This window comes from Phoca vitulina, unplaced genomic scaffold (assembly GCF_004348235.1).
Source record: "Phoca vitulina isolate PV1807 unplaced genomic scaffold, GSC_HSeal_1.0 scaffold15, whole genome shotgun sequence".
NCBI lineage: Eukaryota > Metazoa > Chordata > Mammalia > Carnivora > Phocidae > Phoca > Phoca vitulina.
The window spans coordinates 5,660,864-5,687,367 of NW_022589718.1; the positions used below are offsets into that span (position 1 = coordinate 5,660,864).

At 45.6% G+C, this 26,504-nt stretch overlaps 1 protein-coding gene across 4 annotated transcripts in view; it reads right to left on the minus strand.

Annotated features, from left to right (window-relative positions):
• Positions 1-256: 256 nt before the first annotated feature.
• PLEKHA2 (pleckstrin homology domain containing A2) overlaps positions 257-26,504 on the minus strand; it is a 74,610-nt gene continuing 48,362 nt past the window's right edge. For all 4 annotated transcript variants that reach the window (XM_032413365.1, XM_032413364.1, XM_032413366.1 and 1 more), the window contains 7 exons: positions 19,381-19,521; positions 18,641-18,787; positions 18,224-18,292; positions 17,749-17,819; positions 13,681-13,744; positions 4,771-4,848; positions 257-4,124 (listed from right to left, as the gene is read on the minus strand). In XM_032413365.1, coding sequence (XP_032269256.1) covers positions 3,762-4,124; positions 4,771-4,848; positions 13,681-13,744; positions 17,749-17,819; positions 18,224-18,292; positions 18,641-18,787; positions 19,381-19,521 — 933 coding nt within the window. In that variant the 3' untranslated portion in view covers positions 257-3,761. The remainder of the gene's footprint in view (positions 4,125-4,770; positions 4,849-13,680; positions 13,745-17,748; positions 17,820-18,223; positions 18,293-18,640; positions 18,788-19,380; positions 19,522-26,504) is intronic.

Genomic DNA, 26,504 nt, shown 5'->3' on the forward strand with positions numbered 1-26,504 from the left:
CACACACACACACGCACGGCAGAGCCTGGCAGACCTCTACACACACATACACACACACACACACACGCATCCCCCACCACCCGTCCCTGTGCCCGTCCCAGGGCCAGGGCCAGCCCCATGCAACCAAGAGAGGTCCCCAGCCCTGCGCTGTGCAGGGCCCTACCTCGGGAAGGCCAGAAAACCAATAATGGGGCAGACTGACGAGAGATCACCCACCCACGGGCAGAAGGTCAGCATTAGGAAAACACACACCATATTTCAGTATTTCACATGGTTTTATTACAAAACAAGCAACAAAACAGGTTTAGAAAATTATTTTTTTGCTACATACCAATTAGGAGATCACATAAAATGAGAAGCGTAACAGTTTCCATGCACTCAGCTCAGTGCTTACAGTGAGTGCATTTCACAGCTGAAACGTACTGGTTCAAAACACAAAATCATGCCACGCTTCAGTAAGCAGTGGGGGGAGAGGTCAAACAGTCTATTTTTGCTAACATTAGCTTTATTCAAATTCTACTTAGCATGAGTGACTGTAACTGACTGCTGCAGGCAATAACAGAGGAAAAAAGGAGTAAAAGAAAAGAAAAGTGATGTTGGTAGAAAAGATTTACTAAACTATCCATTTTTGACATGTTCAAAGTTTATAAACAAAGCTCACTTGGGAAACTCAATTTCCAAAATGCTGTTACTGGTCAACAGTGAAAACAAACATCAAATCCCACTGCTCAACTACTGAATCTATTTAGGTCCTTTTAGCCCATATGAGAGCACAGTTATATTCAGCAAGGAAAAAAAACCTTTTGCTTCAAGTGAACTACAAAGCTGGGCCTTACCTCTGCTCTTTCTCATATGAGTGAGCTCAGCATTCTACTCAGAAATAAACGTATAACTTTCAATATTTTGACCTGAGTCTACTCTACACCTTAGTAGATTTATGATGTCTCACAGGATGCAAAAAGTCAAACAATGTTTACCAACCACCAACTGACCTTGAATAAGCAAATCCTTAAGCTCTCAAGAATAGTGGGTGGTAAATAGCTCAATTATAGGGAAGACCACCCGTAATACTGTTACACAAACTGGATCAAGATCACTTCAATAGGCTTATGAAAACAGCACAACTCAAGAAGGTTTTCATTCCACAAAGAAAATGCAGTACCTTTTTTGGTTCCTTTTTTTTAACTCCGATTTATTCCAGAGCCTATGCATTTAACTAACCTATACTGCATCCCTGCCCTATTTTTTCCATCTGGTTCCACAGACATTTAAAGCCAAATGCTCTGACTATATATGCACTATCTTTGGCTCACATGTGTAATGACATTAAAAAGTTGTGATGTGAAATTGGCCAGAAGGTAAGAAATATGGACACAAAAGGAATTCTGAAATAAGGTTTGGGAATGAGAATGCTTACAGACTTCACTGAAGATAATTCTATTTATCTGGTGTTGGAACTACATTAACAATGTTCTCACTTGGTATTCCCAAGTATTTGCCAACTAAAGTCCTTGTTTTCCTTCTATCATAATAATATAATCTAGATTTATAAGGATGTTTAATTTAACACATTCTTAAAATAGACCCTACTGAAATAAGAAACATATCAGCTTACTGTAATGGCCAATTAATTCAACAGTAGTATTGTAGCAGAGAGTTTATTTAACAAAAGAGAAATGGGTACATTTTCACAGCTTAAACACCAAAAGATGACAGCTTTCATGAGTTAGGGAATGTTTAAAGGGATCTCAAAATTTCCTAACTTATTTTTGTTAGTGCAACTATCACTTATTGTGTATTTTCTTTGACCTAGCCAAAGAATTTTCTTGAGGAAAATATGAAGATGAAATCAGAGACAAGGAGCTTTAAGAATCTGAAATGACTACTTATCAGGCTACTTGAAACTGTAACCTCAGTCACTCATAAATAACTAACTCCCAAACCACAGATTTCTGAGGACAACCGTCTACAAGAGTCTGCAAAAAAGAGGAGAGAAAGAAAAATCCAGTACTAGATGTCTTTTTTCTACCAGGACCACTAGGCCAAACAATTTAAGTGAAGAATAGCTCCAATGCAGTGCGGTCAAGAAAAGTTCTCAACATGACATAGACTTCAAGGGAGTTACACTGCCTGGAAGGAACACAGATTTCCCTCAAGCCCCTAAGGATTTCTGATGACATGTTTTTGCCTCTGTATTAGATCTGGACATAAGGAAGAGGAAGGGATTGACTTAGGTAAAAATGCATCTCTCGGTATCTTCCTCTAGTGATTGATTTCTAATTTAAAGGTAATTAGCTGATCTAGCTGATAAAAGGCATAGACAGAAATGAGTTAGTTTTTCTCTCCCTTTAGGGCACCCTGATAAGTTAGCAGTTCACCACATAAGTTGGACAAATTCTCCCAGGGACACTGGAAATAGTATCTTCTTGTCAAATGAAAGAAGGCACACCTAAAAATCTGGATGGGAAATGCAATCTATGCTCTTCTACCTGGGAAATCTCTAGTCAGCAATGCAGAGCCTCTAAATCAATGTTACTTTGCATAGTTTCTATTTTATTAAAAATATAAATACCTCTCAAGATTATCCTTGTATCTCTTCACTATTAAGTACATGGAACCTTATCTGGTCACAAGGTTTGATCATGCAAGTACACAAGGCTTCATTCAAAGGGCAACACAAAGAGTAGAAAGAAAGCAAATCTGCCAGGCTATATAATATACAGCACTTAAAATTAGACTAATATCAGCCCACTGAAGAGCTATGAAGTAAGGATTCAAGAAATCTGTCTGTTCTAAAACAGACCTTTTCTTCTGTCTGGAAAACACGGATCAGAAAAGTCTATCTGGATGAAGTTTATCTGGATGTCCGTCTTTTCCCAGGACCTGCTCTAAAGCAATTCTAACACCCTAAAATAGAGATCTGATCTCTCACTCAAGGGAATTATCCCACACTTATCAACCCTCCGAACTTCCAAATAATGCCATAGCAATGGAAATGTCTGTTCTAGTCTCAACAGTTGTAACTTTCAACACTGATAAACCCATCCCCAGGGCCTGACACAGAAACTGGGTGGGCAGGTCTATCACTCACATGGACATTATTTGGGGTCATAGACAAGAACAGAATAATTCCCAAAACTGGCTGATACACTGAGACTGAATCTTACCCCATACCTTACACGAGATTCCCTATTTCTTCCCCTACAGAAGTCCCCTGAGAGGATCTACCCTCATAGACATTCTGAGAGCTACCTGCCAGCCCCCAGATTTTAACACCTCCCCTCAGAATGTATCCCAGGCAAGCCAGCTGGGTTAGTTACGACCTTCCTACTTCACAGTCAGACCTTAGCCAATAAATAGGAATTGGATAAACCAGATGACTGGCCCAAGATTCTGTGCCTGGCCTAGAAAGTAAAGGAAGAAACTACAACTAGGACCAGGAAACAAAACTTGGTTAGGGATGAAATTGCACTCCCAACCTTTCTCACCAGGAAGACCTTAGAACAGTCAAAGTAGAGGCAATCTGTTCTCCACTGAGCGTGCCTACAGGTCCAACCTAGTGATTTTCCAAGTTAAATATACTGTATTGATATTAAAAAAAAAAAAAAGAAAAAAACAGGCCAGCTGGATGGGCCCCTCCCACATAGCATCCACAGGAATATGAGTGCCAAAGGGTCTCTGACTGTCCTCCAAAATGTAGGGAAACTGAGTCATGGCCTCCTTTTCTTGAGCCCTCCCCCCTCCCAGGGCACTGTGCCCTATCACACATCAGAAGTCCGTATGCTCTCATCATCAAGGCTGAACAGAAATGGTTTCTCCTTGGGGTGCTGGGGCTCCGACCTGTGCCTTATCCGGGAGCTGGGCAACACCCCAGAAGTACTGCTCTCCCCAAGCCGGGGCATGAACAAAGAGTCCCCAGGAGTCTCTTCAGCTGGAAGCAGCTTGTCCCCGGCCTGTGGGACGGGGGTCCAGGGTTGCCAGGAGGAAGCCACAGAGGGGGCTTTGCAGAGAGCTCTTTTCTCTTCCATAGGTGGCCGCCCCCTACACAGGACAGAGTTGGGCCCCCCTGAGAGGCCGGAGCTTCCAGAGCGAGTCAAAGAGATGGATCTAGAAAAGGACATATCCTACAAAAATAAAAGGGAAGAAAAAAAACAAAGGAAAATAAGGCCTTTCCTGACAATGTTTATCCCAAAGCCCCAGGAAGAACACCCACCCATGATAACCCCCTCATAGGTCCAGAGGCACTTGTCTACAGAAATCAAGTCTGACCAACAGAATTCACTCCAGATGTGTCAAGGTCGGCCGACACAGGGAGACGTGTAGAACACATCGCAGGCTCTGTCTCTTTACCCAACCCTACACCTCACCTCTTTCCAACAACCAAAAAAAAACAAAAAATAAAATTTTGTACCTAAACCAGCAGAAAGAGGAAACAAACAAGACAGCCTGAGGCTTCGGCTGCTTCCAGGGACAGAGCGCTGGGCTGCATCACCAAATAAAACCTGCCCACTCAGGGCGCCTGGGTGGCTCAGTCGTTAAGCATCGGCCTTCAGCTCAGGTCATGATCCCAGGGTCCTGGGATTGAGTCCCACATCGGGCTCCCTGCTCGGCAGGAGGCCTGCTTCTCCCTCTCCCACTCCCCCTGCTTGTGTTCCTGCTCTCGCTATCTCTCTGTCAAACAAATAAAATCTTAAAAAAAAAAAAAACCTGCCCACTCAGAATTCATCTCTAAGTTGACAGTGACCATGTACCAGAAAGGAAGTGACTCACTCTGGGGTGGCACTTGAGGGCCTGGACAGCTGCCCCGATCTCCTTAATCCAGCTGTGCATGTCTTCTGGACTGTCCGCCTGCAAAACAGTCTTAGCACTTAGGGAGAAATGTTTGGCATTATGATTTCAGCTCGCAAGTCTGTGGTTCAATTCTAAGTTTATAAAATCACACCATTAGAGCTGGAAGGAGCCCAGAGATCATGTCATCCAGTGGCTCTCAGACTTTTGAGGACATTTGTTTCCTGCAAACTCGTATTTGACACCCCATAAATAAAACAGCTCCAAGTGGGGCAGAGGCCGTTCCTGCTGAAGCCCCTCACCCTGTCTGGAACACAACTGGCCTTTACAGAAAAGGAAAATGTTGAGCCAAAGCTCAACACTTACGGTTGGTCTAGATTCCAATTCTTCTGACTCCCAATGCAAGCATCTTTCTACCACAGCTATCCAAACAGAATAATCCCTTTTTCAACTCCAGTCCCACTAAAGCCAAATCCTCCGCAAATCCTCCAAGATACATATTATCTCCAGGAACAAGGCTTCCCTCAGAGAACAAGCGACCTGGGTCTGTCCGGACTCCATCCAGGCCTGGAGAGTTGGTAGACTCGGAGCACCAAGCTTACCATCGTGTAGGACACTGCTGAGCCGTTAAAAAGCATATCCCCCAGAAATACCTACCAACCCCAGAAGGGGGCAGCAGCGGCTCTATGAAGAAAGGAAAATCAAATGGCCAAGCGGCTGCAGGTGGAACCCTCAGAATTCTCAGCGCCTTCCCGCTTTATAGGAGTTGCATTCAAGTGAACCTTGCAAATGTTTGCTGTGGCCCTCCTCGGTCTCACACGTGGCATCAGGTGCCAGGCACAGAGATGAGACCAAGACCAAATCCCTGACCTCCAGAAACTTCCATTTGTTAATCTCTCTCTGCTCCCTGTACCTTCCCCTAACAGCCCTACCCAAAATCACAAGTGTGTGCCTTTTTCTAAGCAAGGTATATGTAAATGCCACACTCCAGCCTGCAAAATTCTCCACATAGGCCCCTCACTTTCCCATCCCCCAGATGATTCTTTCATGTTGCTCTATATCAGAATAAAACACGACTAGTTTTTAAATCCTCAAACTGGTGCTCCTACCCCTTTCTGTCACCCCAAACAAACCCTCATGAGTTAGGTGTGTGCAGAAGACACTTAGAAAAGAAATGGTTTCAGGGGCACCTGGGTGGCTCAGTCGGTTAGGTGTCTGCCTTCCGCTCAGGTCATGATCCCAGGGTCCTGGGATCGAGCCCCATGTGGGGCTCCCAGCTCAGCGGGGAGTCTGCTTGTCCCTCTGCCTCTGCCCCCCCCCACTCCTGCTCCTTCTCATGCTCTCTCTCCCAAATAAATAAATGGAATCTTTAAAAAAAAAAAAGAAAGAAAAGAAATAGTTTCACATCCTGGCACACTGGGTTAAGCGGGTATAGCAACGAGGTGAACACCTCTCTAACATGCTAAAGCTGCAAATTCCTTGTATTCTCTCTCCCCTGGGCTCTTCCCAGTTGTGTGACAACCTGGTGGTTGGTTTTCCAAGAAAAAGATAAATCCATCCCTAGTCCAAGAAGATAAACAGGATAAGCTGTCCAAGATTCTTCCAGAAGTTATTTTACTAATCTCAGGGCTAGCCTGTTCCACAAGTAGAGCCACTGGGAAAATGCAATGAACTCATTTAGGTAAAGCACTTTGAACAGAAAGTATTAGTTATTGCTGTTACTATTATTACACGAGGGACACAAATGAAGCCTTAAATTCCAACACTATGTATATAACACATATATGTTAATTGGCCTCTCCCTGAGACTTTTTTTCTGTTTCCTCATACTCAAACTGCAGATAATTCCTGCCTAAGGATCAAATTGTCCAGATCAAATAAGATAACCTATTTGGCTTCTTTGAGTTGAATGAGATGGAGGTAATTAAATTGTCCACTAGTAGAAAAGCATTTCTCAGAGATTTTCCTTCTAGGGAGACAGAGGATTTGGTAGGGAGAAATGTCAGAGGATTGGGAGACATGGAGACAGGAGCTGAGGGAGAGACAAACGTTTCCCACATCATGCAGGAGGTCCAAGATTTTCATGAAACAGACTGCACGATCCACATGACGACAGTTTCCAGGGCTATTAAGCTACTTGTACCCCCTCCACCACCCAAGCACAACACAGCACCCCCCACGTCAAATGTCCCACAAGCCACAGGCCACCTATCTGACTGTCCTTTGAGACCCCACCAATGCCCTCATATGTCTGTCCAGGAACCCACCACCCCATGAGCCTAGCGGTCTTCACCCCAGTCTCCATCTAGCAAGGAGCCACTGAGGAAGAGAAAACAAGGCACCACCTGACTTAACATCTGGGGAGCCAGACACAAGAATCAAAATCCTCTAAAACACATTTAAATTGTTTACAATTCCCCTCTCATATAAGTAACGCTGCTATTCACACCTTTGTGCACAAAGCTTTTTTTCATTCTTATGATTCTTCAGCTCCTGGGAAAATTACTAAAGAATATGCATTCTTTTAAGGCTCTTGTTACATCTGGCCAGAGAGATTTCTGGCCAAAAAGATAGATTTCACTTGCCACCAATATATTATTTTTTTATGTGCACCCTTGCTAGAATTAAGTATTACAATTTTTAAAGTCTTTGCGAACATGATGGGCAAAATAATTAAATCTCTATCTTAAAACATTTAGTAACTGGGGCGCCTGGGTGGCTCAAATGGTTAAGCATCTGCCTTCGGTTCAGGTCATGATCCCATGGTCCTGGTATCAAGCCCCACATCAGAATCCCTGCTCTGCAGGAAGCCTGCTTCTCCTTCTCCTGCTCTCCCTGCTTGTGTTCTCTCTCTGGCTGTCTCACTGTCAAATAAATAAAATCTTTAAAAAAAAAATTTAGTAATTAATAAAGATGGAAACTGTTTGCTAATTATGTTTTTTCCCCAATTCTCTAATCCTGCTTAAGGACATTTTCTGTCAGATAACCTATAGAGTTAATCCAGCCAGGAGGATAGTAATAAACCTTAGTAAGCATTATTTTAATGTTTAACAAATGTTATTTTAAATATTATTCAGGGGGTGCCTGGGTGGCTCAGTCAGTTAAGCATCCGACTCTTGATCTCAGCTCAGGTCTCAATCTCACGGTCGTGAGTTCAAGCCCTGCGTTGGGCTCCACACTGGGCATGGAGCCTACTTAAAAAATAATATAAAATAAAATAAAATAAAATATTATTTAAATAGAAAAGCAAATATTGTGATAAGAATGAGAAAAAAGAGACTATCACTTTATTGAGATCACAACTGTAATCTCTATTACTAGTTTTAGACCTTGGATTCACTGGCAACAAAAATTCAGTGAAACCTTAAAAACTGTATGCAAACATATGGCGTATGTGTATGTCTATCTTTAATGGAAAGCCTGTGCTTAGCTTTCATCAAAAACCCAAAAACATCTTAAAACACCATCACAAAGGTGAACCAGAAGTAAAAAACAGAGCTGAAGTCCATGCACCCCATGATGAATTATGAAAAGTCTAAAAGATGCTTAAAACTCAGTAGAACAAAAGGGGAATTGCCACGCTCCTTCATCTCTTCCTGGCGTGCTTAAGTGTGTGCATTTGTTTCTGGCACTTGGTTAGAAAGAAAAAGTAGGGTTTCTGTCCTTGAGAACAGTTTTTGAGGTGAGAGGAACAAAGGATATTAAAAGGAATCACGGCAGCCTGAGGTTTATTGTAGTCCAATGAGCTTTTTTACTGAGCACCTACAATAAACCCAGTACCATAACAAATGCAACAGTTTGAAGCAATGAATTCCAGAGGTCATCAGTAACAGGCCTCCACTACCTACCGGGTGGCTTCTGCTGCAGCTGTCCAACATTTGTAGGATGCTCCTTCTGCATTCTATTCCCCACCTCTGCGCTGCCCCCCTTCCTAAAAGCTAATAATCCCTGCCCTCTTCCCAGGACCCAATCCCGTTTTTAGACACAGCCCGGCCACATCCAACTGTCTAGGCTGTACACTACATAGTTCTAAGTGATGTCATTCACCCTATAGTCTAAATTAAAACAGTGAGTATCCAAAGAGTTCTAGCCCAGCACTCCGCAATCCACATGGGAGCCCTCTTATTACTATTCTTATCCTGACACGGACCCCTAGTTCTGGCAACTGGGCTTATGCCAAGTTACCCAAACCAGCCTGCACTACATTTCTCATCTAGAATAACTAAATCCTCCAACATAATACCCCTGACCTTCTATGACTGGGAAATAGAGAATTGGTGAACCCTGCATGCCTTGTATTCCAAGGACTGAAATCTCATCTTGAACCCTTGCCCAGAACTGAGAACCGTCTACAGGCTGATCAGTTCGCTACTCGCCAAGCTTAGATACCTGATTACTGCCAGATCCTGGATCTTGGTCACCACGATCCACCTGCCCTGACAGCCAGTGCCCCCAAGCTGGTCTCTCCTGGTCGTCTATGGCCACACCCTCTACATCTTGGGCTCTGCACCAAGCTGCTTTTATTTTTTTTATATACTTTTTTTTCAATTTAAATTCAATTAATAACATATGATGTATTATTGGTTTCTGAGGTAGAGGTCAGTGACTCATCGGTCTTATATAACACCCAGTGCTCATTCCATCACGTGCCCTCCTTAATGTCCAGCACCCAGGTACCCCATCTCCCCTCCCCCCTCCCCTCCAGCACCCCTCAGTCTGTTTCCTATGATTAAGAGTCTCTTACAGTTTGTCTCCCTCTCTGATTTTGTACCAAGCTGCTTTTAAACAACACAAGTGAGTAGGTCCTGATCTAGCACCCGATTAGGTGCCTTCCTAATCAGTTCCACAATTCAGGTTTATGACCTCGAACAAATAATTTACCTTCAGACACTCCGTTTCCTCATCTGTAAAATGGAGATGGCCTCAGAGATTGCTGAGAAGTTAAGTGATATGCTGCCTGTAAACTCCTTAGCACCGTGCCTCTCACAACTGAGTGTCCAACAAACGGTAGCATCCCAGGGTTCAAATTATACGGAAGCATGACATAGAAGGCATGCATGACAGAAGGTAAGTGACCAACACCTCAGCAGTTGGAAGCCAGAGCCATGTTGTCGCCCAAGCCTCCGTGCCCTGTCCAAGGAGCCTGTTTGCTCTGCCTCCAGCTGCCCGGCTCTCTGGGCTAGCTTCCCTGGGTACCGAGCATACGCGGTTCTTTCAGGCAGATTTACTGAACATACACTAGGAAGCAGGTCAGAATACCACTGAGGCATGGTGGCAAAAGTTGCTGGCACCACACTGTAGGAGGAGTCGTTCTATGCTTTTACCTTCTGCATGAGACACAATTTTTCCTTGGAACAAATGACTGACAAACTATCTGTCAAACTTACGCAGACTTAGGCATATGGTGGACTCTTTCTCAAAAATGAATGAAAGGAGTCCATTTAGTCAAGCAAAATCATGAAAGTATTCTTTTGCAGATGATGAATTTTGAGCTTGCAAACAAAATTAAAATTCCAAAAAGTGGTATCCTCCTCCATAAGCTTGACAGCTTTCTGTACTTAACGACTTTGTTAATGAGGATCCTTGTGGTGATATTAACAAAGGTGATTTTTTGATATTATATAATAAAATGTGTCAACATTTGGAAGGTCTGCATACCTCAGTGGGACCACTATTTTCCTAATGACCAGTGCACAGAGTTACAAAATCATGCACTGGTAAAAAGGATCCATTCAAAGTGCAAAACTGACCAGTAGATTTTCGTGTAAGACTGAAAGTTATGGATATGGATATTGGCTTCCAAATACCACATTGCACCTAAACATTAAGAAAATACCACTTGTCAAGTTTTGATATAGAATCAGAGAAAAATATCCACAATTATCTGAAAAACTATTAAAATATTCCTTTTTTCCAAATACATATCTGTGCGAGGCCAGATTTTCTTCACATCCTTCAACCAAAACAACATATGGCCACAGATAGAACGCAGGAGCAGATAGAGAATCCTGCTGTCCTCTAGTAAGCCAGCCATTAAAGAGATTTGCAGAAATGTAAAAAACAATGCTACTCTTGTTGCTTTTTTTGTTTTAGAAATATACCTGTTTTTCATAAAATATTACTTGTGTCAACATAAATGAGTTTTTAGTTGCTATCTGACAATAAATTAATACATATTCTTAAGGATTTTTACTCCATATTCTTCTCAATCTTCTGTTCTCTTTGAGTTAGGTGCTATTAACAGACTTGTCCATTCGCTCATTTGTTTATTTCAGGGTGATGCTAGTGTTCTGTTATCCCAGAAATGTGGGAGCAGAAGGCAAAGGAGGGCAGAAGTGATGAGAAGCTTCTGGTAAGTGTGCACACGCTTTGTTCAAAAGTGTTTTGAACATTGTTTTTGTTGGAGTTCTTGTTTCCCAAATCACTCTCTCTCGTCCAAAGCTCTTTCCCAGCATAATCTTTCACTTGACAAATACTTATTTCATACCACCCATGTGTCAGGCACTGTCTCTCTGAGGACCTTCATAACATGTCAATTCAAATGTCCCACAGACACTGTCAACTCAGAACCCCCAACACGAAGGCTGCCTTTCCGCTCACCAGTCCCTCCTCCCGTGCTCCGGTCTGAGTGATGGCTGCCATCAGGCACCCTGAGGCCCAGGCCAAACACCCAGCAGTGTCCTCACCTCCCCCGTCTCCCCTCACCCCACATCCAACCCACAACCAAGTCCCAGAAAATACTCTTCAGTAGCTTTTAAATTGTCCACTTCTCTCCATCCTTCCTGGTTCAAGCTTCCTTCATCCCTGACCCGAATTACGACGACAGCCCCCAAACTGCTCTCCCTGCCTCCTGTCTTACCCTCCCTCATCTGTGTCTGTACTTCACTGGGCCTGGAAACTCACAGCCAGCACACCAGTAACACGGTCGGGTTGAGGGATATCACCTCCACTTTACAGATGACAAAAACAAGGCTTGAAAGTTAGAGCATTTGCCCAGGTGGTATTTTTAGAAGGCAGAGCTGATTGGACCACTCCCCTGGCCCCACCTCAAGGGGCCCTAACCTTCAGGATAAAGTACAAGCTCTTTGACAAGGGCTATAAGGCATGGGCCCTCTGTATGGGGGTCCCAGTCTTGCATGTGCTCTATGCTCCTTTTATCTCCAGGCTTGTTCACACATGCTGTTCCCTCTGCCTGGGCCACTCTTCCCCCAACGGACTCGGTTTAGATGTGCCTTCCTTCAGGAAACCTCCTCGGACTCCCTGAGACAGGGGAAGGTGCCCTTTTTATGGGTTCCCATGACAACCACCGCTCACTGTAATGATAGCACTAACCACACTGGTTTTTTCGGTTTTTGCTTTTTTTTTTTTTTATTCCCTCAGCCCCTTCAGTGAGGTTGTTCCATACTCATAATGCATTTAGGTTCTTTTGTCATCATCTGCATGCCGTGCTCAAATCACCTGACCTCCTAAGTGATTTTTTTTTTAATTCACATATATTAAAGTTTTCTACTCTTTACTTTACCTTGTGCTATAAAGTTCTATTTCATGCATCTGCCACTAAAGTGTCATATAGTTTCACTGCCCTAAACCCCCCTGCAGCGTTCATCTACCCAACATTCCCTTCCCCCACCCCATCACACTGTTGCAATTGCCTGTTTACTTGACAACATCTCTCTCCCTCTGGTTCAGTATCTGTTCTGTTTAACAGTGTCCCCAGTATGAGGCAAAATGCCTGGCATTCTAAGGATACCCTGCATATGCCTGTTAAATGCAAGGACTGGAAACTGTTTTGAACCTACAGCTTAAACTTTGTCCTCAAATGACAATGGAACCAGCTCTAACAACCCCAGCACTGCTAGCCACAGCTCCCTTATGCTCTCCCTTCCCCAGTGACACATGCTTGAGTCAATGAGCAGAGCCCAGGGATAGTTAAAGCTGCCAGCATGTCTGCTCGGCTGGGGGGCGGGGGGACAGGAGGACCAGCTCGGAGGGGTTAGGATTATGGAGCTGCTGCCCAAGAAATGGGGTGGGGGGGCCCTGTGGAAGGGATGGTACTTAGTGGGGACTGACACCTGGAACAAAGAAAGGGCACTGGGAACCCTGCTGCCCAAGAAATGGGGTGGGGGGGCCCTGTGGAAGGGATGGTCCTTAGTGGGGATTGACACCTGGAACAAAGAAAGGGCACTGGGAACCCTGAAAAGCCTCGGCTGGGGAGCCCCACATCTAAACCAACGCACTGCATGGCAGCCCGTATGCCGGAAATGAGGCATTATCATGATGCTGTGTGGATCGAGGCATGCTCCGTGGATTGCCAGGCCGGCTCGGGTACGGACTTGGCGCTGAGAGTTTAGGCCCTGCTTGGGGATCTGCTTTTCTAGCTCCTATGATTTGAGGAAGAGCTGGGAGAGCTCCAAAGCTGTGGGTGAAGGGAGAAGCTTCAGAGAGCTGAACTGTCAGAGCCCAAACAATGACTTTCTCTGTGCAGCTGGGCTTTGCACCTGGTGCCGGCACAGGGCCCTCTGGGCTTTTGTCCTTCCGCACACAGAGATGTCCACACAGGCGGGGCTTATAAATACCCTCCAAAGGAGAAGTGAAACCCCTGGCTAGTTCTCCTTTTCTCTGCTTAGCTGGCGCCCACCAGCTGAAACAGCTAGTACAAACTCGCATTCCCCAGTTCAGAGGCTCAACCTGCTCTCACTATTTCATGGTTGGGAAGCTTCTGGCAAACATCCTGTTTAGAATAAAATGGGACTCAGACTGACAATTGGGGGCTAAATTTACCACCTAGAAACTTTAAACAAAATAAAAGAGAAAGCAGAGGAAAGGGCGAGACCTTTTAGCACACCATTCACAGAGACAGAACACCAGAGTCTTCTCAGAGTAGCTTTTTACCTGTATGTAGAAGGTCCTGGAGCTTGTTATGATTTCAAACAGGTTGTCCCTCATTAAGAGATCACTAGACAAAGAGAAAGAAAGTTACCAGGCATGCCCGCGTGCACATTGAGGACCTGATTCATCCTAAGTCAAGGCTCCAGAGTTTTGGGGGCTCCCAGGTCATTCCTCCTCCAGTCTCTGCCTCAAAAAACATGAGGGGGTCTCCTCTAGCTTCACTTCCTACAGGCTCCCGGGAGGTTCCACCATGCCCGTGGAAACCCCACACATACACCCCACCACCAGTTGTAACAAGATAAAGTTCCTTTCCCTCTACAACCTCCTGCCTAATACCCACCACATCCCATAACACCTACAGTTGTGGGGGGAGGGGTATTTTTTATTATTTTCTAAAGATTTATGTATTTATTTGAGAGAGAGAGAGGGCACAAGGGAGGAGCAAAGAGAGAGGGAGGGGAGAGAATCTCAGGTAGACTGCCCGCCGAGCTCGGAGCCCGACTCAGGGCTCCATGTGGGGCTCCAGACAGGGCTTGATCTCACGACCCTGAGATCATGACCCCAGCCGAAACCAAGACTCAGACACCTAACCAACTAAGCCACCAGGCGTCCCTATGGGGTTTTTTTTAGTGGCTAAGATGTATAGTTCTTCGTGCAAAGCACTGCTTTAAGTGGTTTTTTTTCAGGGTCAAGCAGATGAACATTTTATTGGTTTTATAAATATGTAAATATAACTAATCAATTATTTATTTTATGTATTTATTACTATGAAGATATTATTTATATATAAATATACAGAGAGAGATTTGACATGTAACATTTTGTTAGTTTCAGGTATGCAACACAATGATCCAACATTTGTATAGATTGTGAACTGATCACCAGAAGAGGTCTAGCTGACATCCATCACCACACATAGCTACAAGTTCTTTTTTTCTTGTGATGAGAACTTTTAAGGTCTACTCTCTCAGCAACTTTCAAATGTACAATACAGCATTATTAATTATAGTTACCATACTGTACATTACATCCCTAGGACTTATCTATTTTATAAATGGAAGTTTGTACCTTTTGACCCCCCTTCACCCATTTTGCCCACCCCCCCCACTCCCAGCAACCACCGATCTGTTCTTTGAGTGCTTTTGTGTGTGTTGTCTCATCCAATCTTTACAACAATCCAATAAAGAACTTAAGATTTTCCCTACCTTGCGGATGAGGAAACCCAGACTCAGAGAGGTTATGTGACTTGGCGCCAAAGTTAGTAAACAGCAGAGCAAGGATTTGAACCCAGGTCTGACTCCAGAGTCTATGCTTTTAATTACTCCACTACCGCTTGCCTCTCCTAAGGGAACCAACTCTCATTTCCAAAACCTTCCTCCCCATAAGCAGCCACCTTATCAGCTTCATTAAATTCCCGCTCTGTGGGGTGCTGGGTGGCTCAGTCGGTGAAGCATCTGACTTCGGTTCAGGTCATGATCCTGGGATCCTGGGATCGAGCCCCGTGTTGGGGTCCCCACTCACTGGGGAGTCTGCTTATCCCTCTTCCTCTGCCACTCCCCCCCAACTCATGCACGCGATCGCACTCGCTCTCTCCCTCAAATAAATAAAATCAAAAAAAAAAAAGAAAGAAAGAAATTCCCCCTGTGTATCACCCTGTCCTGGGCTGAGACAGGAAGTTAATGAGAAGTGGAAGGAGAGATCAGACTACTTTAAGATGCTTCAAACTGGGTGTGAGTTTGGGAAGAAGAATCCTGACTTCTGCAAGGAAGAAGGTGAGAAGTAGCTGGTGCTCAGTGACAAACCTCAAATCAGCCTAAATTATTTACAGTGTTAAGTGCCTGCTGTGTGTATCCTGGTGCTGTGGGCAATACGTAAGGAGGGCAAGGTCTAACTGCTTCGCAATAAAAGAACCAAAAAAAGCAAAACTATACAATTAGATGTCAGACTGTGTGTTGTACGCCAAGAGTGAGAATAATTCCAAAAAAGGACTGATCACAGGCAGAGTTGGCTTCGGGAATGAAGACTTGGAAGGACATGGCAGGCACTGGGCCCGTGACATGGGCACCGGGCAGAGGAGGAACGTGAGACCAAAGACCCACGTGGGAAGGGACAGCAAGACGGGGGTCAGAAGGACCTGGGGCCAAATCCCGACTCCACTTAGAGAAAAGGTATTTTAGGAATATTTTAAAATCTTTGTGAGCCTTTGTACCCCAGCTGTAAAATGGAGATGAGAAGACCTCCCTTATCAGGCTGGCCAGCCCAAAGATCAAGGTATAAAGTATCTAAGGCATCTGCCACGATGTACGGCGTACAGTGGCCACTTGAAGCACATTTCACTGACCGTCATTACTGTCTGAGTAGAGACGGCTCTTCTTTCTGGCTAAAATGTGTTAGCTTCTTAAATTACTCACACACATACAGCACACTCGTGTCATCAACTACTGAGGAGGTGAACGCAAAGCAGGGAGGAAATCCCCGCCCTTATCACATCTACTTCCCAGGCTACGGGTCGCCTTTCAATTTGGTTCAGTTCAATTCGATTGAACTCAATTTAACAAATGTTTGAGGACTACACAGATGCCCTAAAGCTTCCTGACTGGGTCTGGGAAGGCCGCACATTCTCAGAGGCCTGGAGCCTGCAGAGCCTTGCAGACTTCCTTCCCTGATGATCTTCAATTCCCTTAATTCCTTCACTAAGAATTCAGTCTGGCTCTGGCAGCGAGGGACTCCGGCCAAGGGCGGAGCGCTCTTGTCACTGAACGTCATCTGGGCTCGCTAAGCTGCCCACCATGCCCAGGTAGCCATACAGCTACCTGTCCACACGGGCCCTCTGGAGTCAGGGGAGGCAGGAACCGTCTCTGAGGATGAGCCATGTCCAATCTCTCCTCTGCCCACCATCAACGTCTGGAACCACACTTCTGAACTTCCATCTATGGCCACTTGCACAGATGACAAATTGCCACCGGGAACTTTCCTAATCTCTACTCTGCAACTGTCATTTGCAAGATTCAGTACAGCCCCAGTTCAGTCCCTGCTCCCTTGGGTCATGTGGCATTTGTCGGCATGCGAGACCGTCCCATGCCTCCAAGTGAGAACAGTCTGCCTGTTGCTAATTGCCTCCCTGATGATGCTGGCTTGACTTCACACCATCCGTGGGATAGAAAGACACAAACAGTCTCTAAAGACGGCAGATTGGGACGCCTGGGTGGCTCAGACGGTTAAGCGTCTGCCTTCAGCTCAGGTCATGATCCCAGGGTCCTGGGATCAAGTCCCACATCGGGCTCCCTGCTCAGCAGGAAGCCTGCCACTCCCCCTGCTTGTGCACTCTCTCTCTGACAAATAAATAAAATCTTAAAAAAAAAAAAAAGCCTGCAGATTAAGGGGCAAAAGGAGGATTTCTAGATGCCCAGATACCCTTGGGTTTCTAAAGTTTAGTTCTAAGGGCATCTGTATTTGTACTGGATATGGGAAGGCCCTTGCCTCAGGGCCCCAGATCCCAAACTCATCCCATGCACTATGGCACACGGAAGGTAAATCATTTCCTAATGGGAAGCGGAAATGTCCAAAGGGAGTCACACACACAGAGTTGCTGTGAATCACCCTTGTGTTAAGGGGACGTCAGGGACTTTGTCAAAAGGAGAAGAAGGCATAAGAAGGTGAGGGAAGAGGCCCTGGCATCGCACTGATCCGACCAGAAGTGCTGATAAGTGAGAAACCTAAGGGCACAGTCCCCACTCGGAGCCCTCGGCCTCCTGGGCAATGAGCATCTAACACTTGAGAAGCATCCCAACACCAGTCTCTTCTTTCTTCCCAATATTCTTTCTTTTTCTCCACCAGAAAATTATTATATAGGCTCCACCCATCTCCTCAGGAGCCAGAGTAAGGTAGCGGGAAAAGATGAGCTTGCCCGGTATGGTCTCTTAGCTGCATCAGTTGGGAGGCGGTGAGATGCAGCCCCTGTCATGTGCATGGAGGAAGGTTCTTGAATAGAGCCTCAGAAGGCTAGTAAATGAAGATTTAAGCAGGCAAATGGGGGATTTTTATCAGAAAAGAATAAGCACAGATGATTACCCAGATTTGACCAGACACTCATGGGTCTTGAGAACGTCCTTGAGAAATATAGTGCGCAGTGGTTCTCGGTCCTGGTAGAAAAAATAAGCAAAGAAAGATAAATGAGGCTATCCACATAATGCCACAACCCAGATCAGCTGACCAACGTACCTCTCTGGTCAGAGTTGGTTGGCTAAAACCAGGCTGCAAACAAGGCAAGGTCTCAAAATAACTATCAAGTGAGGAAAAAATTCTAAGAAGGTACTCTGTGGCTCTGACCACAGAGCAGCTCAGTGCATAGCGGGAGGGAGGAAGTTAAGGCCATGTTGCTGTATCAGTATAAAGATGCGCACACAAGAGAGATGGAAGTGGGACGGAGGCACCTCTTAAGCCCGTGTGTGTGTCCGCATCTCTACTCACGCACACACACGTGAGTGTTATTCACGGGCCGCTTGCTTCCATGACCTGTCAGAAGGGCCCCAGAGCGCCTACAAACCTGCTCACACTTGAAGTAGCAGATAGTAAAGTCATCAAGTGCAAAGAAGCGACGTTTCCAGCTCTTCCGCTGAAATAAAAAGTAAAGAGCAGGACATTAAGAAGAGGCCCCAGCATTCCAGAGAATGTTCTAGTTCTACAGTCCTGGGTACCCAGCCGGAAGGAAGCTGGGCGCCCACATTCAGACGTCGGGCCGCAAAGACTTCTTCCCATCAGGGAAGGCAATGCCTCCAACATGCAGGGGTGAATGTTTAGTCCCAAACCTCCCACCGGTTTGGGAGGTAGTTTAGGAGGCAGCGAGTGCCAAGTGCCGAGGAAGGCAGCTCGTCCTGCCAGCCAGCTGCCCCCTGTGCTACGCCCACAGCCCCGGCCCCCAGGAGTCACCAGGACCCACTCGAGCCCCAGCGCCGACACTCACCACATTCCCTTGCTTCACACAGTAGCCGCTCTTAATGAGGGGGGGCCCGGAGGGAACACGGCTGCCTGTCGTGGGGATGTAACTCTGAGACCTTCGAAGGATGGTGTGGGACCCGGGCTCACTCCCTTCCTGCCCATCCCCACCATTCTACAAGGAAAGAGCATCAGGATTAGCACCTCCCCTCGTTCCTCATGCGGCAAACCGGGTACCTCACCCAGCCCTCTCTGGTGAATCCTCTCTTGCCTCTTTACCCGTGATGGCAATTAAAGAAGAAATAAACAAGAAAGGGAACATTCGCATGCTCCTGTCAGGCACTGTACTGGGTAATGTCACAGAACAAGGCTCAGGGAAGTTGGGCAGACCCAGCAGAAAGGTAAGGACAGAGAACACAAACCAGAAGAGGGGAGAAACACCCTAATGGGAGGAGGGACAGTGGGCTTGTTTCCAGGCTCACCTGCCTTCCCCAGCTCCATTTCCCATGTGATTTACAAGTGCTAGTCTCCCACACATGGTACAGGACCATACTGGCCACACAGCCTCAAGATAACGGTGGCCTCGATTTCTGCACTGCTATTCTTCATACACACCGCCGTCCTAGATTTTCTTGACCACCCCATCTGCACTGGCTCCCCCACCCCCAACTATCTGTCCTCTGTGCTGACCTCCTCTATGCCCATCATTGGCCCACTATGGACGCTCCCATAGCCCCACCGGCCCCTGGCAGCCCCGGGCCCCAGCACCTGGTTGATGGGCGTGTGTACCACCACCCCTCCGATGATCTCTGTCTTGTAGGCCACCTGCGGCTTCTTCTCTAGGGCTGGAGGAGCTGGTAGGCTTTTTATAACTTCAGTAGTCAGGGCCAGGTTCCCAACTTTGGGTACCTGGAAGAAAGACAGCTTAGGATAAATGGAGGGGGGGAAGCACTGGGGAAGGGGCAAGAAAAGCTAATGTACCAAATTCTAGGAAGACCTCCTCTCCTCCCCAGTCCTTCCATCAACCCATACCTGAGCACGAGGAACTCTGCCGGCAGAGCCCGCTCTACACACACACACACACACACAAGTACTGAGCACACACTATGAGCCAGCCCTTCCCTGACTACAGACCAAAGACAAAACAGCAAACAGACACGTCCTGCCCTCACGGCATGGACATTCTAATAACAGAGACTGACAAAAAATGCAGAGCCGAACAGTCAGAATAATTACAAATTGCTATGAGTGCTGTAAAGAAAATAAACAGGAGCTGAGATAGAGAGCAGCAGGGGAACTACTTGAAATGGGAGTGGTTAGCGGAGGTCTCCAGAGGAGGAGATGTTGGAACAGTAACCTGGAGATGAACAGGAACCAGGGATGTAAGGAGGAGAAAGCATGCTAGGCCGGGGAACAGGTAACATACATGGGGGCCATGGTACAGAATTAGGGGAGCATGAGCTTCGGAGCCCAAGGACCTGGAGTACCAACTCCTGACCTATCACTAACTCACTCAGTGACCTTCAGCAAATCATTGAACCTCTCTCTAGGCCATAACTGTCCCATGTAGAAAATGAAAAGGGTAATAATATTCATGTCATAGAGTCATTGTGCTTATCAAATGACAGAGTATATACACTTAAAAACTTCAGAAATACAAAAATATAAAAGTACAGCTGACTCTTGAGCAACGCAGGGGATAAGGGTACTGACCCCTACATAGCCAAAACTCCATGTATAACTTTCAACTCCTCCCAATTTTAACTACTAATAGCCTACTATTGACCAGAAGCCTTACTGATAACATAACATCATAAATTAACACATATTTTGTATGTTCTATGTATTATATGCTGTATTCTTATAATAAAGTAAGCTAGAGGGGCGCCTGGGTGGCTCAGTCGTTAAGCGTCTGCCTTCGGCTCGGGTCATGATCCCAGGGTCCTGGGATCGAGCCCCACTTCGGGCTCCCTGCTCAGTGGGGAGTCTGCTTCTCCTTCTCCCTCTACTCCTGCTTGTGTTCCCTCTCTCGCTGTGTCTCTCTCTGTCAAATAAATAAATAAAATCTTTAAAAAAAAAATAAAGTAAGCTAGAGAAAAGAAAATGTTATTAAGAAAACCATAAGGAAGAGAAATACACTTCCAGTCCTGTAAAAAAAATCTGCATATAAGTAAATACATGCAGTTCAAACCCATGTGGTTCAAGGGTCGAAAGTATTACAAAATACTTTAACTAACATTTCACGAATGGTATTAACATTTACAAACACAGCCCTTTTTGAAGAGTTATCTCTGTTCCTCTCCTCGGCAGAATTAGGGCACCACAGGCAATCACAGAATCACAGAATTTTTATGGCTCTTTTGACACCACAGGCCACAGATTGCAAACTGGTGGCGTGAAGGCAGATTCTGGCCAAACAGTGTTTTGTTGGTCTGATGCAGTGTGTTTTTCAATCTACATTTAAAGTTTGGGATAGTTCACCTAAAAATTCAGACTTCCAGCCAAGCAGTGTTTCTCTCTTTAGATGGAGAACATTCTTCAGTTTGCCACTGTCCCTACCCTGCTCCTCACCACCGAGGCCACGAGTCAGGTGCTGTTCATCCTCATTTATGTTGCTTTCCTTCCTCCTTGCTCACTTCACTCTTTTATACTGGCAATTCTGATGAAATCTTTCATTTTGTAAGAAAATAGGAGAGGCCCAGGCCAGTCAAGTCAATGGCCCAAAGCCATGGTTAATAACTGGACAGAGACTAGACCCTAACTGCCCACTGGGGCGATATCCACAGGATCACGGAGCCTGTCCTTCACACAAACTCAGCACCTCTGTGGGTCTGCAGACTGCATGAGTAACGCTAACATCTTCACTGCTTCTACAGCCTCGGGAATTAGAAGGAACTAAGTAAGAACCTAGACCTTTCAAGAGCTCATGATTCAGGGGCCTTGGAGAATTCTGTCAAGGACGAGACCGAGGACCACTCCATTCCATGTCTGTTCAAACGAGGAAGAACTCCGGGATGACACTGGAGCCCCAGAAAGAAGATGAGACTCCTCTTCCTGGCCTGTGCATTCCATTTACATAAACAAGGGTGACCTCCGCCCACCAGCTCTCCAGATGGAGCCAGAAATCCACCTTCTCTTTCCCTTCAGCTGTCCGCACAGCAGTTCCCACTTCTATGAGCCCCATTCAGCGTCAGGCAATGTGCCACACTCTGCTGCATGATCTCTATCCCAAGCAATCTTAAGAAGTAGGCATTATCTTCTCCTTTTTATAGATGAGATAAATGAGAGCTCATTAAAATGAAGTAAGTTTCCCCTAGGACTGCCTGACTCTCCATTGCTGAACGTCCCACTACCCACTTATGCCACCCTTTCTTTCCCTGAGCTTCACTATTGTGTGATGGGACTCCTTTGAAGATGTTGATCATTGCTGGGATGTTTAGTGACATCACCACCAAGGAACAACAGAAACTCCCCCCACATGACCTAAATGAACTCCAGCCAAGAAGAAGGAGGGGAGTAGCCCTTTAGAGCTCCCAGTGGCCAGAAAAGGATTCATGTTAGCTCAGCTGTTGTGTTGCCTCTCGGAATCTTGTCAGCCCTTGTATCATGGGCTGCTTCTGCCTGTCTGCCCAGAGCTTTTCCAGAGCTTCCTGAGACTGAATCAGCCTGTGGAGGACAAAGGCAACAATAACTATGCCCCAGAACTTGAAAACAAGGTCATTCTTTTGGTTTGGCCATATCCCCAGAGGCCTAAATTCAAGGTATGTCCTCTTCCATCCACCTGTGAAGTATTCTCTGATGTGGGGAGAGCCTATGGATCTCATTTGCAATGTGAAATGAAAATTACAGGGACATGGGATGCCTGGCTGGCTCAGTTGGTGAAGCATGTGACTCTTGATCATGGGGTTGTAAGTTTGAACCCCATGTTGGGTGTAGAGGAAGGAAGGAAGGGAGGGAGGGAGGAAGGGAGAGATGAAGGGAGGGAGGGAGGGAGGAAGGAAGAAAGGAAGGAAGGGAGGGAGGGAGGGAGGAAGAAAATTACAGGGACTCATCTTATTTCCGACCAGGCAAGGCCAGACAGCAATGAGAAATAATCCAATGGGGACAGGGGGCTGTGCTTTACCTTTACTGCTCAATTTTCAACTGTTTTGGGAAATGTAGTAAGTGGAATAATGTCCCACTAAAACTATCCACCCATAAACTCAGAATGTGACCTTATTTAGAAATAGGGTCTTGCAGGTGTCATTAAATTAAGATCAGGTCATACTGGTTTAGGGTGGGCCCGAAGTCCAATGACTGATGTCCTTATCAGAAGAAGAGAGGACACAGGGACACAGGCATACAATGATGGAGGCAGAGAGAGGAGTAATGCAGCTGCAAGCCAGGGCACACCACGGACTGCCCGGAGCCACCAGAAGCTAGAAAAGGAGCCACCCATTTGCTCTGGTAGTCCCACAAAATTCATATAGGAATACTAATACTCTGAGAGAATCCAATTCCTTAAATAGGACATGTCAATCATTTCTTCAATGACAAGGACCCAGTGGCCTTAGCACAAAATGAACAGTGATCCGTGGGCAGAAAAACTGGATCCATCCTGGCTCCTTGACCTTGGGCAAGTCATTTTAATCTCTAGGCATTTCCGCCACCCCATGTATAAATGGGTATAATAACGCTTGCCCTTCCTACTTAAGGCTTTTATCTGAAGCCACAATGAAGCCACATCTGTAAAAGTGGTGTGTAATCTAACATAATTTACAATGGTTATTCTTTTTCAATATTTTCATAAACTCTTCTAGGTCTTGGAAGTCACAGGTCCTGGGTTTGAATCTCAGCTCTACCACTTCTTCAACTCTAGACTTTGGGCAACTCTGATTTCCATTTTTCTCATCTAAAAACTGGCAGTAAAACCACTTATCTCACAAGAGTGATGTCAGAGGGGTGAATAATATAGCACCTGTGAAAGCTTGGCTCAATACATTATCTGTTCTTTCTTTCATCTCTGTAGCCCCCAAGGTGCCTGATGCTTCACTTGTATATAAGGCGTCCTAAAGGGAGTGTGCATGCCATGGATGTGCTGCCCCAGCCCCACATCCTCCCTCTTCCCAGCCTCCCTGAGGAAGGACACAAGATACAGGACAATATGACAGTGGAGAAAGGAGTAAACCCTTCCAGGGCACAAACAGATTAGGAGATAGAGTGCCCCTCCTCTTCCTTCTATCCCACGGGACCTTTGGCGGGGGTGAAGAGATGTATGAACCAAGCCAAGGAAAAGTAACGGGGATCCTGGAGATGATGGAGACCCTGCAGCAAGCTTTGACATTCCAGCAAGCCTCTGGACTCCCCAGCCTCTGGGCACCCCCATGTTCCTTCCCACTCCTGTGGCTTATAACTTCTGTTCTGCGGGGCCAGAAAAGGGGCAGGGGGAACTCGCTGCTTAGAGTAACCCTATGAGGGCTGAAAGGCCCCCACCACCTCACAGGCTGGGTAGCCCAGTGTACCAGACAGGAACAGAGGAGGAAAGCCCAGAGGCAAGGCTGAAAGAGAATAAAGTATTAGACATTGAATGAAACGCCAAAACTGTATAAGACACAGAAGGGTGAAGATCCGACCGTGAACAAAGAAAACCTGTACTAAACTCAGCACTCTAGAGCCGTGTGCACAAGCAGAGGAATGTGAGTTAGCTGCAATCCCCCTCCCTCCCCTCAGTTTTCTCTCTTTTCCCGGGTTTACCAAGGTTTGTCAAAATAACAAGCTAGCAAACCAGACCACGTCAATGACAGAACTGTACTCTGCCTGGGTCTGGCATCACAAGAGTTGAATAGGTGTACAGATTTCTTCTATTAATTTATTCACAGAAACCCTGAGGTATTTGGGAGAATAATCTGCCCCAGTACATAATGGTTACTATCAGAAATGACTAGAATGTAAGCATTTCTGACTGTATGATACAGAAAATCAATCTTCCAATTACAAAATGGGCAGAAGACATGAACAGACATTTCTCCAACGAAGACATCCAGATGGCCAACACAAACATGAAAAGATGCTCATCATCACTCATCATCAGGGAAATGCAAATCAAAATTACAACGAGATATTGCCTCACACCTGTCAGATGGCTAAAATCCACAACACAAGAATCAACAGGTGTTGGCGAGGATGTGGGGAAAGGGGAACACTCTTGCACTGTTAGTGGGAATGCAAACTGGTGCAGCCACTCTGGAAAACAAGTTCCTCAAAAAGTTAAAAATAGAACTTCCCTACAATCCAGCAATCGCACTACTGAGCATTTGCCCAAAGAAACAAGAACACTAATTCAAAGGGATACATGCACCTCTATGTTTATAGTAGCATTATTTACAATAGTCAAGATATGGAAGCAGCCCAAGTGTCCATCAAGTGATGAATGGATAAAGAAGAAGTTGCATACATATATATAATGGAATATTACTCAACCATAGAAAAGAATGAAATCTTGGAGCACCTGGATGCTCAGTCGGTTAGGCATCTGCCTTCAGCTCAGGTCATGATCTCCAGGTCCTGGGATGAAGCCCTGTGTTGGGCTCCCTGTTCAGCAGGAAGTCTGCTTCTCCCTCTGTCCCTCCCCCACCCCCGGCTTGTGATCTCTCCCTGTCAAATAAATAAATAAAAATCTTCTAAAAAATAAAATTAAAAAAAATTTAAGAAGAATGAAATCTTGCCATTTACAACGACATGGATAGAGCTAGAGTATTACGCTAAGGGAAATAAGCCAGAGAAAGACAAATACCGTATGATTTCACTCATACGTGGCATTTAAGAAATAAAACAAGCAAAGGGGAAAAAAATGAGAGACAAAGCAAGAAACGGACTTTTAACTATAGAGAACAAACTGATGGTTACCAAAGGGGAGGTAGGTGGGGGATGGGGATTAAGGAGTGCACTTGTCAGGATGAGCAGAGGGTGATGTATGAAGTGTTGAATCGCTGTATTATACACCTGAAACTAATATAACACTGTATGCTAACTAGAATTAAAATAAAGACTTAAAATAAAAAAATAAAAATAAATTTAAAAAGAATATCAATCTTCTCGGCATACAAACCACGGTTTGGATGCCACAAGTCTGCCTACTATTGATGAAAGGTCTAGTTTTTTTCCAAAACATAAAGTTTTCCCTCTTCTCTTTCCTACCCTTTTCCCTTTTCTGTATTTTTTTAAGATTCATTTATTTATTTGACAGAGAGAGAACACAAGCAGGGGGAGCGGCAGGCAGAGGGGGAGAGAGAAGCAGGCATCCCACCAAGCAGGGAGCCTGATGTGGGGCTCGATCCCAGGACCCTGGGATCATGACCTGAGCCAAAGGCAGACACTTAACCGACTGAGCCACCCAGGAGTCCCCCTTTTCTGTATTTCTAAGGAAGAAGAAAGGAGTTCACCAGCAAGTCAAAGAAAATGAAAGTATTCATAGAACAGTCAGTGAACCAGCTCAGTGATGCTGTCAAATGGAAAGCTTTTTCAGGACAAGTTGGTGGGTGGCCTGGACCAACCCCTAGGCAACCTCTTAAAGGAAGAAGAGTACTCCCTTACCCTGCTCCCAAGCCAGTAAAAAGTTCTGACTTCCCTCTTTATATGCTTTTCCCTTTACTCTGCTTCTCATAGTCAGCAATCCATTTTCCAATCCCACCACGTTCTGAATCAGCATGCCAGAATGACCCAAAACGCGACTGACCAGGAGCCCTCCCAGGAAGCACCAAGGGGACGCTCCATACACTTCCCCTTGAACTTGATTCAAACTCAAACTCTCAGTTCAACTTGTGGTTTGTCAGCAAAGGTGTAAGAAGAGGTTAGGGGGAACTGGGTCTCAACAGGCTCCTGGGAAAGCCCCTGCTGTTGGCTGAGTGTCTCCC